Below are 17360 nucleotides of genomic sequence, written 5' to 3'. Positions count from 1 at the left end.
TAAATATAATATAATGTGCACATTTTTTTTTAATGGAAGTAAATTGGAAAGTTGTTTAAAATTACATGCTGTATCTGAATCATGAAAATTTAATAAAACCTGAGTGTCCCTATAACTGCTATCACAGCAGTAAATGAGGTGAGCTGAAGAAATTCTGAGGTAAAATATCTTCTTTTTTAAATAGCGATGTTCATGTGATATTTTATAATCTAATTTTTAAAGATATGCTGCATTACTTCCAAGTTATTTGTTTATTTTGTTTATAAATGTTCCATTTATAGGTAGTCAAAGCTGTGCTTCTGTGCCCCTCCATGTGAGGATAAACCAGGTGAGCAAATGAGAAGCAAGCTTACATGTCTGTGCTCCAATCACTGGCTATTTCATCATCTGGAGCAGGAACGGGGTGTTCTAGGAGTGCATCTTTGACTATGGGGCCAATTTGTCAATGTGCGAGTGGACATGATATGAAGTAGCGTATCATGTCCGCCGCACATCGATAAATGCTGACAGCATACGTTGTCGGCATTTATCATTGCACCAGCAGTTCTTGTGAGCTGCTGGTGCAATGCCGCCCCCTGCAGATTCGCGGCCAATCGGCCGCTAACAGGGGGTGTCAATTAACCGATCGTATTCGATAGTGTTGATTTCTGTCCACGGCCTCATAGCAGGCGGACAGGTTATGGAGCAGCGGTCTTTAGACCATTGCTTCATAACTTCTGTTTCCGCCGATCCTGAAGGCTTGCCGGAAACAAATAAATATGCCCCTATGTTTATAACCGTTTTAAAGGAGCTAAATACCTAGTAAAATAAGTTTATTTGTTTAAAAATAACATGATCTAATCAACAATTTATTTTCTTACTAAAATGGCCCTTTAAGTTATATGATGGATGGTAAGGCCGGGGGTTTAAAATGCTGGATAACAGGATAAGGACATGATGATCAAAAACATGCTCCAAAAAATCCGTTCTGCGTGGAGAATTTATCAAACATAAAGCTTTACAAACTAAACATTTCAGAATGCAGTTTTCGACCATTCTACACTCCATACGCACCCTAGAGCAGCAACATCAAGAAGCACCCACGGACCACCACCTCTCTCATCTCCTGAGGCAACATAGAAATGACTTAAATAGGCTACTGTACAGGGAAGCCCAGACCAGGGCATTATATCTTAAAAAGACATTCCTCGCTAGGTCTAATAAAATCGGTCCTTCTCTAGCCAGAGCACTTAAGGAACGTAGGTTAAACACTCACATCCACAAAATAGTGAACGGTGCGGGAAACAGTTTAGTAAGCAGCCCTTCAATAGTTGAGGAGTTTAAAAACTTCTATGGTAACCTCTATAACCTCCTGGCCCCCCCAGCATCCACAACCCCCTCAGCCACTGAGCAGTACATAGCAGATGCTTCTCTCCCTAGCATTCCTACAGAATTAACAGAATTTTTGGATAGGCCCATTACATCACAAGAAGTAGCAACAGCTATAAACTCCCTCCCAGCACAAAAATGCCCGGGCCCAGACGGGTTCTCAAACATCTACTATAAGCAATTTAAAAACTTGCTTATCCCCCATCTAACAACCCTTTTCCAGTCCTTAGACAGTGGTGCATCATGGTCGGAGAGTTCCCTTGAGGCATATATATCGGTTATCCCCAAACCAGAAAAAGACACTACTCAGGTGGGCAATTATAGACCGATATCTTTACTCAATACAGATATAAAGCTGTACTCAAAAATCTTAGCGACCAGAATGAATACAATTTTACCACAGGTCATTCACACCGATCAATCCGGCTTCATCCCAAAAAGAGAGGCAAAGGACAATACCACAAGGGTCTTACATCTGATTGAACAGTCTGGCCGGTCAAAAACACCCACTATTCTGATCTCAACTGATGCTGAAAAAGCATTTGACCGGTTGGACTGGGATTTCTTAAAACTCTGCTTGAGCGCCATTGGGATAGGACCCATAATGCTCCGGAGGATCTTTGGCCTTTACTCCCACCCGATAGCCAGGGTTCGGGCGAACAACACACTTTCCGACAGCTTTAGAATCCGTAACGGCACGAGACAGGGGTGCCCCCTGTCTCCTCTGTTGTTCGCTGTATCAATTGAGATACTAGCAGCTCACGTACGAAAGAATCCACATATCACCGGCCCACAGCTAGGTCCCAACATGTATAAGCTCACTTTGTACGCTGACGACGTTCTCACCTTCCTAACACACCCAGACAAATCCCTGCCACACTTATTAACAGAATTCGAGAGATTCAGCTCCCACTCTAACTTCTTGATCAACGCCAGAAAATCTGAAATCCTTAATATTAATCTTCCAAAAGAAAACTTTGAGAACCTCAAAACCCTATGCCCATACACCCTACTCCATGATAAAATCAAATACCTTGGAATATACCTGGCCCCCTCCATTAACATGTTATTTAAATTTAACTCCACACCACTTTTACACAAACTTAGGAAAGATTTTGACTCCTGGCAGGAGAAACCACTGTCATGGTGGGGTAGGATCCAGGCAGTTAAAATGACCACCTTACCCCAAATCCTGTATCTCCTCCAGGCTGTACCAATCCAATTGCCACTGACCTATCTGACAAACCTACAATCCATGATAAACTCCTTTATATGGAGAAAGGTAAAGCCCCGTATCAGTAAAAGGATCCTGACAAAACCCTTAGGCAGGGGGGGCTTGGGGGTACCGTTTATATCACAATACTACAAGGCTGTAGTTCTGCAAAAAATCTTAGAATGGCATGATGTCACACACACAAAAGCTTGGTCCTCTATAGACTCCTTCCTGCTGAGTTCACCCGTAATAGGGCCATTGTGCTGGATCAAACAATCAAGTAGACCCATATTATCCAGAACCTCCCCTCTCTACGCTCATTACTTCCGAACTTGGGATACTATACGACTTAAAACCAAAGGACTCACGACATACATCTCACCAATGACACCTATACCGATAAACGCAGAATTCCATAAGGGACTCATCCCGAATGAATCCTATTCCCCAGATACAGGCCCAACGATACCGTTCACTTACCTGACAGGGGCTGGGAAACTGAAACAGAGAGCACAACTTACAGAATTGGCAGGTGGAGCCTTCTCTCGGTGGCTAAAATATGCTCAACTTACACACTTACTGGCCTCTTCACCCTATAAACAGGACTTATTGAGAGAATTGACGAAATTTGAAAGACTCTGTCTGGAGGGAGTGACGCCCAGAGGTTCACTGTCTATAACAAAAAGACTGTTAGACGACACCCTTAGCCTACCCACACCCTCTTATGACTCTCACTGGCAAACCGACATGGGAATCACTATCCCCAAAGAGCAATGGGACAACATATTCTACAACTCTGCCAAGTCCTCCTCCTCCCCTAGAATACTGGAGCTTAACCATAAGGTTCTGTTTCGATGGTATCTTACCCCTGACAGGCTTAAACGTATATACCCCCAATCTAATGCCACATGTTGGAGAGGTTGTGGGTCTCCTGGCACAATGGCCCATATTTGGTGGCACTGTCCGAAATTACTCCCATTTTGGGACAGCGTTATTATTAGCCTAAAAGTTATTATGGGAGAACAATTCGAATTACCCCCAACCACAGCCCTTCTAAATTACAAACCAAAGAACATATGCAAAATCAAGTGGAAAATCCTCCAATATAGCTTAAACGGAGCCAAATTACTTATTGCACGCAAATGGAAATCTGCCCAGATTCCAACTCGGCAGGAATGGTTGCACAATACATCTGAGCTGCTAGAGATTGAAGAATATGCATACCTTAAGAATGGCAGTCTTGCCTTCTACCATAACATACAATTTTACTGGCAGACTCTCCTACACTCACAGATAGTCTAATTGTCTCTAAGGCTTCGGGGTGGGCCGCCCTACCTGGACCACATATCAAAATTCATTAAAAACCCTCCCCCCCCCCTTTTCTTCTTCGCCCTTTCCCCCCTCTCTATACTCACCTTTCTTTTTGTTCCCTTTCCTTTTCTCTCCTCTTCCTTTCTTATTGTGTTTTTGCCGGAATAGGCATATGTTCTGAATTGTTAAGTTCTTTAAGTTGTTACTGTTTGTGAGGAGTGCTCTTCCTATGCAGAGATACCAGTTGGAGACGTAAAGGTTAAAATGAACTGTTGCAAAGCCAGGCTAAAACGGTATGTACCACCGCTAACTTATATGAACTATTCCTATTCTACACCGTGCCTGTTTATAGTATCTATATCTTGGGGAGTTTCCCCAATATTATTAACAAGAGTCTCCCCGTTACGGACAATTCACCTCTAATAGCTTGCTTAATATGGTTAAATTATACGAAATGTCTGAGTATCTTTATGGACAATGTTATGGTTATTTCCACTGTAAGTGTATTCTTTTCTTCTAAAATAAAAATGTTTTAAAAAAAAAAAAAAAAAAAAAACATGCTCCAAAACTTCCTTATACTACCTTATATGTAATGTATGTGTGTCTCCTTCACATTCAGAACCCCATTTACAAGTTCTGGTATTACAGAATGGTAGCATGGCCAACTTTTTTTAGTGCATCCTATACTTTTAATGTATAGTGCACTATCATAGCTCATATTGCAAGTTGTAAGATATGTGTAGCATACAAGCACAACACATAACATGAACATTTTGGGTAACTGGAGAGTAAAGTGTTAGGGCTAAAATAATAATATAACAACACACATATAATATGACACACGCATACTTACACACACACACACATATATGTATATATACACATACAAATATATACACACACACACACATATATATATATGTATATATACACATACAAATATACACACACACACATATATATATGAATGTATACACATACAAATATATACACACACATATGTACAGTATATATACACATACAACTATATACACACACACACACATATGTATATATACACATACAAATATATACACACACACATATATACAGTATGTATATACACACATACAAATATACACACACACACACAAATACTCACACTTACATATAGACTTCCCAGTCCAACACCTTGTCATATTTAAAATCAGTTTAAATTTTTTTATATATAGATATATAAATTAAAATTGGGAAGAACCCCTCTAATGGATTAATTCAGAATCTTGTTTTATCAACCTTTGTCAATTGGCTTACTTAATATAGTTGGTTTATGTAAAAACTGCAAACTTAGGGCTAATAAGATCTTGCGTGAATGTTTATATTGGCAAAGATAGATTTTTATTTCTAAGTTTTATATTAAATTAATTATATTTTAGCTGTATTAGCCATTTTCTGACCTGAATAGACCATATTTGAAATCAACCACAATTGTATCAACCACAATTAAGTGTGTATACTGTGTTTGAAATGTATAAAATGGTTTATGGTAATGGTTAAAACTGGTTGTGTAATCTAATTAATGTGGATCTAGGAGGGACTATTTAGGCTATCTCTGTACATGGAAAAATGAACGGCTAGATTACGAGTGGTACGTTAGGGTAAAAAAGCAGCGTTAACAGGTCCTAATGCTGCTTTTTCACCCCCGCTGCTATTACGAGTCTTGTAGGTTTAGGGGCACCGCACACTTTTTTGGCCTTACCGCAAAACGACTTATGTAAACTTTGTAAACCCTTTTTTCTATGGGACTTCCATAGCGCCGGTATTACGAGTCTGTCCTGGGAGGCCAAAAAGTGAGCGGTACACCCTACCCTGTCAAGAGTCCTAACACATTTTAAAGTCAGTAGTTTTGAGTTTTAGACAACAATGCTGTAGCATAAAACTTATAACTAAAGTGCTAAAAAGTACACTAAACACCCATAAACTACCTATTAACCACTAAACTGAGGCCCTCCCGCATCGCAAACATTAAAATAAAATTATTAACCCATAATCTGCCGCTCCGGACACCGCCGACACCTACATTATATTTATTAACCCCTAAACTGCCTTCCCCAATGTCGCCGCAACCTACCTACACTTATTAACCCCTAATCTGCCGCCCCCAACGTCACCACCACTATAATAAACATATTAACCCTTAAACCGCCGCACTCCCGCCTCGCAAACATTAGTTTAATATTATTAACCCCTAATCTGCCATCCCTATCATCGCCACCACCTACCTACATTTATTAACCCCTAATCTGCCACCCCCAACGTCACCGCCACTATATTAAAGTTATTAACCCCTAAATCTAAGTCTAACCTTAACCCTAACACCCCCTAACTTAAATTTAATTAAAATAAATCTAACTAAAAATTCCTATCATTAACTAAATTATTCTTATTTAAAACTAAATACTTACCTATAAAATAAACCCTTACATTGTATCTAGCTTAGGTTTTATATTTATTTTACAGGCAAGTTTGTATTTATTTTAACTAGGTAGAATAGTTATTAAATAGTTATTAACTATTTAATAACTACCTAGCTAAAATAAAGACAAAAGTACCTGTAAAATAAAACCTAACCTAAGTTACACTAACACCTAACACTACACTATAATTAAACAAATTAACTAAATTAACAACAATTAAATCAATTAAATTAGCTAAAGTACAACCCCCTCTAAATTACAGAAAATAATAAACAAATTACAAGATATTTAAACTAATTACACCTAATCTAATAGCCCTATCAAAATAAAAAAAGCCCCCCCCCAATAAAAAAAACCCTAGCCTAAACTAAACTACCAATAGCCCTTTAAAGGGCCTTTTGAGGGGCATTGCCCCAAAGTAATCAGCTCTTTTACCTGTAAAAAAATTACAAACAACCCCCCAACAGTAAAATCCACCACCCACACAACCAACCCCTCAAATAAAATACTATCTAAAAATAAAAACAAGCTCCCCATTGCCCTGAAAAGGGCATTTGGATGGGCATTGCCCTTAAAACGGCAGTTAGCTCTTTTGCAGGCCCAAACCCTAACCTAAAAATAAAAACCACCCAATAAACCCTTAAAAAAACCTAACACGAACCCCCTGAAGATCGATTTACCGGGAGAAGTCTTCATCCAAGCCGGGCCGAAGTCCTCAACGAAGCCGGGAGAAGTCTTTATCCAAGCCGGGCTGAAGTCCTCAACAAAGCCGGGAGAAGTCTTCATCCAAGCCGGGCGAAGTGGTCCTCCAGACGGGCAGAAGTCTTCATCCAGATGGCATCTTCTATCTTCATCTATCCGGCGCGGAGCGGGTCCATCTTCAAGACATCCAACGCGGAGCATCCTCTTCATCCGACGACTACCCGACAAATGAAGGATCCTTTAAGTGACGTCATCCAAGATGGCGTCCCTTAGATTCCGATTGGCTGAAAGAATTCTATCAGCCAATCGGAATTAAGGTAGAAAAAATCCTATTGGCTGAATCCTATTGGCTGATCCAATCATTGGCTGATCCAATCATTCTATTGGCTGATTGGAACAGCCAATAGAATGTGAGCTCAATCCTATTGGCTGATTGGATCAGCCAATAGGATTGGACTTCAATCCTATTGGCTGATTGCACCAGCCAATAGGATTTTTTCTAACTTAATTCCGATTGGATGATAGAATTCTATCAGGCAATCGGAATCTAAGGGACGCCATCTTGGATGACGTCACTTAAAGGAACCTTCATTCATCGGGTAGTCGTCGGATGAAGAGGATGCTCCGCGTCGGATGTCTTGAAGATGGACCCACTCCGCGCCGGATGGATGAAGATAGAAGATGCTGTCTGGATGAAGACTTCTGCCCATCTGGAGGACCACTTCGCCCGGCTTGGACGAAGACTTCTCCTGGCTTCGTTGAGGACTTCGGCCCGGCTTGGATGAAGACTTCTCCCGGTAAGTCGATCTTCAGGGGGTGTTTTTTTAAGGGTGTATTGGGTGGGTTTTATTTTTAGGTTAGGGTTTGGGCCTGCAAAAGAGCTAACTGCCCTTTTAAGGGCAATGCCCATCCAAATATCCTTTTCAGGGCAATGGGGAGCTTAGGTTTTTTAGATAGTATTTTATTTGGGGGGTTAGTTGTGTGGGTGGTGGGTTTTACTGTTGGGGGGTTGTTTTTAAAAGATCTGATTACTTTGGGGCAATGCCCCACAAAAGGCCCTTTTAAGGGCTATTGGTAGTTTAGTTTAGGCTAGGGTTTTTTTTTATTTTAGGGGGGCTTTTTTATTTTGATAGGGCTATTAGATTAGGTGTAATTAGTTTAAATATCTTGTAATTTGTTTATTATTTTCTGTAATTTAGTGTTTTTTTTTGTACTTTAGCTAATTTAATTTATTTGATTTAATTGTTGTTAATTTAGTTAATTTATTTAATTATAGTGTAGTATTATGTGTTATTGTAACTTAGGTTAGGTTTTATTTTACAGGTACTTTTGTATTTATTTTAGCTAGGTAGCTATTAAATAGTTAATAACTATTGTACCTAGTTAAAATAAATACAAACTTGCCTGTAAAATAGGTAAGTATTTAGTTTTAAATAGGAATAATTTAGTTAATGATAGGAATTTTTTGTTAGATTTATTTTAATTATATTTAAGTTAGGGGGTGTTAGGGTTAGATTTAGGGGGTTAATAGCTTTAATATAGTGGTGGCGACGTTGGGTGTGGCCGATTAGGGGTTAATAACTGTAGGTAGGTGGTGGTGATGTTAGGGGAGGCAGATTAGGGATTAATAATATTTAAATAATGTTTGCGAGGCGGGAGTGCGGCGGTTTAGGGGTTAATATGTTTATTATAGTGGTGGCGATGTTGGGGGTGGCAGATTAGGGGTTAATAAGTGTATGTAGGTTGCGGCGACATTGGGGGCGGCAGATTAGGGGTTAATAAATATAATGTAGGTGTCGGCGATGTTGGGGGCAGCAGATTAGGGGTTCATAAGTATAATGTAGGTGGTGGCGGTGTCCGGAGCGGCAGATTAGGGGTTAATAAATATAATGTAGGTGTTGGCGATGTCAGGGGTGGCAGATTAGGGGTTAATAAGTGTAAGATTAGGGGTGTTTAGACTCGGGGTTCATGTTAGGGTGTTAGGTGTAAACATAACTTTAGTTTCCCCATAGTAATTAATGGGGCTGCGTTACTGAGTTTTACGCTACTTTTTTGCAGCCGGCTCTCCCCGTTGATTCCTATGGGGAAATTGTGCATGAGCACGTACGACCAGCTCACCGCTGACTTAAGCAGCGCTGGTATTGGAGTGCGGTAAGGAGCACAATTTTGCTCAACGCTCACTTCTTGCCTTTTAACGCCTGGTTTGTAAAAACCCGTAATACCAGCGCTGCAGGTAAGTGGGCGGTGAGAGAAAACTGCTTGTTAGCACCGCACAGCTCATAATGCAAAACTCGTAATCTAGGCCGAAGTTTTTTAAGTTTGACAAGCATGGACAGCTGAAAAGTGTCAGGTATATTTTCCTGAATTTTTTAATGTATGTTTTGGTGGTTTTTAATAAAGTTTTTACATATTTATGTGCTGCTTGAGGAAATATTTTTATATTTGGTTTCCTTTGGTTTAGCGCACCTTCAGCTAAGGTTTTCAGAACACACCCTAGAATTCTGTTAGGTATTAAGCGATGCCGCTCTATCTGACCTCCAGGTGATAGCGTACCCTAGGTTTTCTCTTGATTACTAACATTTTACTTTCCACTTGTAATATGGAAGTAAAAATGGAAGCACTATGGATGCACTTACATTGTTATGCTACACTTGTGATCTAGTGCTTAGTAAGATAAACAGCTCTCAAGCTAAAATTTGCATTAGCTTTAGAGAATTGGGCCGTTAGTTACTTTTCAAAACATAGAAAATCTCATATTTAGCACTGAATTACATTTACGTACAGGTTGGAGATGGAGATGTACGAGAAGCATCATTCCACTGGCAATGATTAATTTGACAGTTAATGCAATATTGGTAAATAATAAAAAAGTAATGTAGAGAATGAGAAAACAATGTTTTGTCTGGGGAAGGAATGTGTGTTTCTTTAAAGTATAAAACAAAAATATAAAATGCACATTAAACTTAGAATGCAATTTCCCCTAAAACCCTTGTAATTTATTTTGCCCACTTTTCCTGTAATTTAACTCTCAAAAGTGTGGTTTTCTATCTTCCCCAGAGAGGCTGTAGTTGCTTCTTGGAGGATTCTAAACTGTGACCTACAACATTCTACACAGTGATTGCTTAATTAGTGAATATATTGTTTATATCTATCTCTTATTGGCTGCAGCAGAAAGATAATATACGCATATTGAAAAAGATTTTTAAGATTTGTGTTTTACGACTGCTCTGACACAGTAAAACAACAAAATTCTCTTTGATATGAAGATCCTTACCTTGTTAATAACTGTTGCATTAGACAGTGGTGAGAGAGGGGAACTTGTTGCCTGGACAAACAGGTAGTCATTATCCAACAGAGGCCATGAGCCTTTCACCTGACAAGTCTGGAAGTCGCCACTGAAAGTCCGTAAATGTGGGTCGCCAAAGGTCCCACAGTGTAGATACTTGGGATCTTTCTTGTGTTTCTCATTGAAGACCTTCTCATAATTGCAGGCCTCTTGCTTCTTGGTCCCCTCAGGAAGTGGCTGTGGGGGTTGTGGCCTAGGAGAGTCTGTAGGCCCTTCCTTGGAGCAGTTGTGCTGGATCATGAGATCTTCAATGATGTGTACAGCTGAATGGTAGACCAGGTCTCCACGACAAGTGCGGGCGGTTTTACGGGTGCAGTGTGAGTAGGCTCGCAGTGCATTGCAGCACACTACATTCTTGTTGGGACCCCTTAGATCTGAGGTGGCAGACAGATATTCTGTATTGCATTTGATAATTTTACACTGGGCATCCGCTGTGCAACAGAGAGAGAGAGAGAGAGAGAGAGAAAAAAAAACAATAAAAATAATTTTGCAGTCCTGAAAAACATTGGCCATTACATTTTGGTGTTCTTTTCTTTCTATTCAACATTTGTTTGCATATCTCCATTTACCATAATTTCTCTGATATACTTCTCTTTTGAAGTTGTTGCCTTTAGATGGTTGCCATATGGGAAATAAAAGGAATTCTTTTACCATTTAAGTGATATTCTATTGTAAAAATGAAATACATTTTCTTCATAAATGGAAAGAGTCCACAGCTGCATTCATTACTTTTGGGAAATAAGAACCTGGCCACCAGGAGGAGGCAAAGGCACCCCAGCCAAAGGCTTAAATACTCTTCCCACTCCCCTCATCCCCCAGTCATTCTTTGCCTTTCGTCCTAGGAGTTTGGCAGAGAAATGTCAGAAGTTTGTTTTGTCTCTTATGGAGGGTAGTACTCTTCGACATGAGATGGGAGTTTTAAGTAATCCTATCAGTCTCTCAGTAAGGGGCTGGATGAAAGTTAGAGTCAGGAGATGCAAAGTCCGGTGTCGGATTTTGCTTTGCTTCCTGCTTTCTTCTCTCAAGTCCATGGCGGAGGCGCTGCTACTATTTGTCAAACTTGAAGCGCCGTGTTCCTGTTCCACGGCGTAGCATCTGGTAAGATCGTTTCATTTTACTTCATCAGAATGTACTGTAACTTATTTTCTCTTGTTAAGTGTATCCAGTCCACGGATCATCCATTACTTGTGGGATATTCTCCTTCCCAACAGGAAGTTGCAAGAGGATCACCCACAGCAGAGCTGCTATATAGCTCCTCCCCTCACTGCCATATCCAGTCATTCTCTTGCAACTCTCAACTAAGATGGAGGTCGTAAGAGGACTGTGGTGTTTTATACTTAGTTTATTTCTTCAATCAAAAGTTTGTTATTTTTAAATAGTACCGGAGTGTACTGTTTATCTCAGGCAGTATTTAGAAGAAGAATCTGCCTGCGTTTTCTATGATCTTAGCAGAAGTAACTAAGATCCTTTGCTTTTCTCACATATTCTGAGGAGTGAGGTAACTTCAGAGGGGGAATAGCGTGCAGGTTTTCCTGTAATAAGGTATGTGCAGTTAAAATATTTTTCTAGGGATGGAATTTGCTAGAAAATGCTGCTGATACCGAAGTAATGTAAGTAAAGCCTTAAATGCAGTGATAGCGACTGGTATCAGGCTTATTAATAGAGATACATACTCTTCTAAAAGTGTATTTTAAAACTTATTGGGGCCTAGTTTTTTCCACATGGATGGCTTGAATTTTGCCTAGAAACAGTTCCCTGAGGCTTCCCACTGTTGTAATATGAGTGGGAGTGGCCTATTTTGGCGTTTTTTTGCACAGCAAAAATTACAGACACAGACATCCAGCTTCTTCCTGCATGATCCAGGACTTCTCTGAAGGGCTCAAAAGGCTTAAAAAGTCGTATTGAGGGAGGTAAAAAGCCACAGTAGAGCTGTGGCAGTTGTGACTGTTTAAAAAAACGTTTTTGTCATTTGTTATTCCGTTTTTGGTATTAAGGGGTTAATCATCCATTTGCAAGTAGGTGCAATGCTCTGCTAACTTATTACGTACACTGTAAAAATTTCATTAGTGTAACTGCATTTTTTCACTGTTATTTCAAAATTTGGGAAAATTTGTGTTTCTTAAAGGCGCAGTAACGTTTTTTATATTGCTTGTAAACTTGTTTTAAATTGTTTTCCAAGCTTGCTAGTCTCATTGCTAGTCTGTTTAAACATGTCTGACACAGAGGAACATACTTGTTCATTATGTTTGAAAGCCATGGTGGAGCCCCATAGGAGAATGTGTACTAAATGTATTGATTTCACCTTAAACAGTAAAGATCAGTCTTTATCTATAAAAGAATTATCACCAGAGGGTTCTGTCGAGGGGGAAGTTATGCCGACTAACTCTCCCCACGTGTCAGACCCTTTGCCTCCCGCTCAGGGGACGCACGCTAATATGGCGCCAATTACATCAGGGACGCCCATATCGATTACCTTGCAGGACATGGCTGCAATCATGAATAATACCCTGTCAGAGGTATTATCTAGATTGCCTGAATTAAGAGGCAAGCGCGATAGCTCTGGGGTTAGGAGAGATACAGAGCGTGCAAATGCTGTTAGAGCCATGTCTGATACTGCGTCACAGTATGCAGAACATGAGGACGGAGAGCTTCAGTCTGTGGGTGACATCTCTGACTCGGGGAAACCTGATTCAGAGATTTCTAATTTTAAATTTAAGCTTGAGAACCTCCGTGTATTGCTTGGGGAGGTATTAGCTGCTCTGAATGACTGTAACACAGTTGCAATTCCAGAGAAATTGTGTAGGCTGGATAGATACTATGCGGTGCTGGTGTGTACTGACGTTTTTCCTATACCTAAAAGGCTTACAGAAATTATTAGCAAGGAGTGGTGTCATGAACGCTTCCGTTCATCGCCGTGTCGCCGCGGCTCCCGGAACTTCTCTGTGTCTCTGACGTCATGTTGCTTAGCAACATGACGCTTCCTCTCACACCCTCTGATGACGGTTACGCTCCTGCCCTTTAAATCTCGGCGGGAGATCTGAATCTGGGCCCGTTTGTTTGTTTCCCTGGATTGTGAGTACCATATCAGTTTTGTTCTTCTGTGTACCGACTTCTGCCTGCCTGACCAAGCCTCTTGCCTAATCCCTACTTGCTGATATTTGGACATTGACTTCTGCCTGCCTGACCAAGCCTCTTGCCTAATCCCTACTTGCTGATATTTGGACATTGACTTCTGCCTGCCTGACCTTGCCTGTAGCTTTTACCCTTTTGCTGATACTTGGATGCCGACTTCTGCTTGCCTGACCTTGTCTTTTGCCTCTACCTTTTGCTGATATTTGGATGCCGACTTCTGCCTGCCTGACCTTGCTTTTGCCTTTCTGTTTGTTATACACCTGCTTAAAAGGGACATTTACTTTTACAAGCTGCAAAAGAGAACTTTGCCTTTCTGTTTGTTATACACCTGCTTAAAAGGGACATTTACTTTTACAAGCTGCAAAAGAGAACTTTGCCTTTCTGTTTGTTATAAACCTGCTTAAAGGGACATTATACTTTTACAAGCTGCAAAAGAGAACTTTTCCTTTGTTTTACAAGCCTGCTAAAGAGGACCTTTTTCAGAAGCTTCAAGTAAGAGCATTTCCTTTTTGTTCTTTGTACTACTTAAAGGGACGTTTTATCCTTTGTGGCTTTCCTGCATTCTGGAACAATATTCATTTTTGTTATCTTCTAATCTGCTTCCTGAGTGGGTCACGTCCTGGATATTTCTCAGTGTGCTAGCGTGTGCTTTCAATTCACGCTAGCAGTTGGGTTACATCCCGGATTGATTCCAGAGCGGCTGACATTACAAACGGGCCATAAAAATGGACCCCACTGAATTATCTATGGCCGTGGCTCACCAGGGACAGCTCTTGGGTTCTCATGCCACTCACTTGCAGTCTCTGGACACTAAACTTGATCAAATTACTGCTCTATTACAAAATTTGGTTGCTACCGCACCTCCCAATCCTAATCCCAATCCAAATCCGATTGAGGCATTACCTCCTCCGATTCCTAACAATCAGTCTCAGGTACAACTAAGTCCCAGGATTCCTCTTCCGGATAAATATGATGGGAATCCTGAAGAATGTAGAGGCTTTTTGAATCAATGCCGTCTTCATTTCCGAAATAGCCCTACTCTCTTTGCTACTGCCTCTTCTAGAATCACGTTTCTTATTTCCTTAATGAAAGGAAAAGCCTTGGCTTGGGTGTCACCTTTGCTAGAAAAGAATGATCCTATACTGTTGGATGTTGATACATTTCTATCTACATTCTCAAACGTATTCGATAAACCTGGAAGGTCATCCGCTGCTGAAGCTACTCTCCTGGATTTACGTCAAGGAAATCAACCAGTCTCTCAATATGCAATTGAGTTCCGCACCCTTGCCTCTGAAACCACTTGGAATCAGGGAGCACTCAGAGCCGCTTTCCGTAAAGGACTTTCTGAGCGTCTCAAGGATGAATTGGTGTATCGTGAACTTCCAGAGTCCTTAGAAGCCTTAATAAATCTCTGTATCAGTCTCGACGCCAGGTTTCGTGAACGCCAACAAGAAAAGGATAGAACACAGAGGACTTCCACTCGAACTCCTTTTCGTTTAGCTCCTCGTTTTTCTAATCCAGTCACTCCAGCCTCTCCTACTACTGATCAGGCTGAACCCATGGAAGTAGGAAGTATAAAATTAACTGAGACTGAACGCTTGAGAAGACGGACTCTTGGCTTATGTCTGTACTGTGGCCTTAAAGGACATTTATTAAGGGATTGTCCTACTAGGCCAGTAAAAGCCAGGGCTTAACTCTAGTCCAGGGAACTGAGTTAAGCCAAAATAGTGGTCATTCCCTATACAAGAAACTCTTTGTTCCAGTAACTCTTCTAATTGGACATAAGAAGATCTATACCCAAGCTCTAATTGATTCTGGTGCTGGAGGTGTGTTCATTGACTCTACATTTGTTTCTACTCATTCTATACCCTTACTAAAGAAGGAGTATTCCATTTCAGTCTCTACGGTCAGTGGAGATCCTTTGGGTTCTGGATACATTCAGTTTTCTACTCAACCCTTAATCCTCACCGTAGGAATACTTCATTCTGAGACAATTTGTTTCGATGTCATTTCCACTCCGCAATTTCCCATTATCTTGGGATTACCCTGGCTCCAGATTCACAATCCCATTTTTTCTTGGACTTTCGGTGAACTCACTTCCTGGGGATCTACATGCCAGACTAAATGTCTTCAAAAGATTACTAAGTTACCACTCACTATTGCTCTCACAGTTGAAACTCCGGAATCCTTACCTATGCATTACCATGACTTTGTGGATGTCTTCTCCAAAAAAGAAGCTGAACGTCTTCCTCCTCATCGCCCTTTTGATTGTCCCATTGACCTCCTTCCTGGGGCTGCCTATCCTCGAGGCAAGACATATCCACTTTCTAAACCAGAAAACATGGCTCTGGAAGAATATATAAAAGACAATCTGGCTAGAGGATTTATTCGACCCTCCTCTTCCCCTGTAGGGGCCGGTTTCTTTTTTGTGGGAAAAAAGGATGGCGGATTAAGACCCTGTATTGATTATCGTGGATTGAATCAGATTACCATCAAGAACAGTTATCCTCTGCCCCTTATTCCTGAACTTTTTACTTATCTTCAGGGAGCCACCATTTTCACCAAACTCGACCTACGCGGTGCATACAACTTGATCCGTATACGCAAAGGAGATGAGTGGAAGACTGCCTTTAACACTCGATTTGGGCATTATGAATATTTGGTCATGCCCTTCGGGCTATGCAATGCTCCGGCGGTTTTCCAGCATTTTGTAAATGAGATCTTTCGTGATTTTTTGAATATTTTTGTTATCATATACCTGGACGACATCTTAATTTTTTCTCAGAACCACCAAGATCATGTGCACCACGTCAAGAAAGTACTTCAACGTCTAAGAGAATTCCATCTGTTTGCTAAACTGGAGAAATGTTCTTTCCATCAAAAATCCATACCCTTTCTGGGTTATGTAATATCGGCATCTGGATTCGAAATGGACCCTACTAAACTTTCTGCCATTTTGGATTGGCCTAGACCTGATTCTTTGAAGGATTTACAACGTTTCCTAGGCTTCGCCAATTATTACAGAAAGTTCATCAAGAATTTTGCTACTATTACTTCTCCTCTTACTTCTCTCACAAGAAAAGGACAAAACTGTAAAGTATGGCCGTCTGAGGCTATAGAAGCTTTTGAATCTCTCAAAGAAGCTTTTTCCTCAGCTCCTATCCTTCGTCATCCAAATCCTGAGTTTCAATTTATTCTGGAGGTGGATGCTTCCTCTGTTGCTGCTGGAGCTGTTCTGTCTCAACGAATACCAGAGACTGGAAGGATTCATCCTGTTGCTTTTTTCTCTAAAAAATTCACTCCTTCCGAATTTAACTATGACGTAGGGAATAAAGAGTTGCTTGCCATCAAGATGGCATTGGATGAATGGAGACATTGGCTGGAAGGTACTTCTTTGCCATTTACTATACTTACTGATCATAAGAACCTTCTGTATCTCCAAACAGCCAAACGACTAAATTCCAGGCAAGCACGCTGGTCATTATTCTTCTCTCGGTTTCACTATAATTTGTCTTACATACCTGGTTCAAAAAATATTAAAGCAGACGCACTTTCCAGACAATTTCAAGATACCCCAGTTCCTGAGTCTGGTACCATTCTCCAACCTCATGAAGTCATTGCCCAGTTAACAACTTCTTGGTTACAAGAATTACAGTCCGCTCAAGAGCATCTTCCTTTGTCCTGTAAACCTCCCGATGGTTTACTCTTTGTTCCTGAACGCCTTCGTTCCAAGATTTTATTTTGGGCTCATGATAGTCCCCTTTCTGGACATCCTGGCATCAGTATTACCACTCGAAACCTCAAACAACATGTCTGGTGGCCTACACTCTCT

General features: G+C 40.7%; 1 protein-coding gene across 3 annotated transcripts in view; it reads right to left on the bottom strand.

The window, feature by feature from the left end:
- HJV (hemojuvelin BMP co-receptor) overlaps positions 1-17360 on the bottom strand; it is a 100437-nt gene that overhangs the window by 21930 nt on the left and 61147 nt on the right. For all 3 annotated transcript variants that reach the window (XM_053705423.1, XM_053705425.1, XM_053705428.1), the window contains exon 3: positions 10325-10827. In XM_053705423.1, coding sequence (XP_053561398.1) covers positions 10325-10827 — 503 coding nt within the window. The remainder of the gene's footprint in view (positions 1-10324; positions 10828-17360) is intronic.

Source organism: Bombina bombina, chromosome 1, assembly GCF_027579735.1.
Source record: "Bombina bombina isolate aBomBom1 chromosome 1, aBomBom1.pri, whole genome shotgun sequence".
NCBI lineage: Eukaryota > Metazoa > Chordata > Amphibia > Anura > Bombinatoridae > Bombina > Bombina bombina.
Note: the sequence above shows the minus strand (reverse complement) of the source record. Positions and strands in the feature narration are given on the sequence as shown.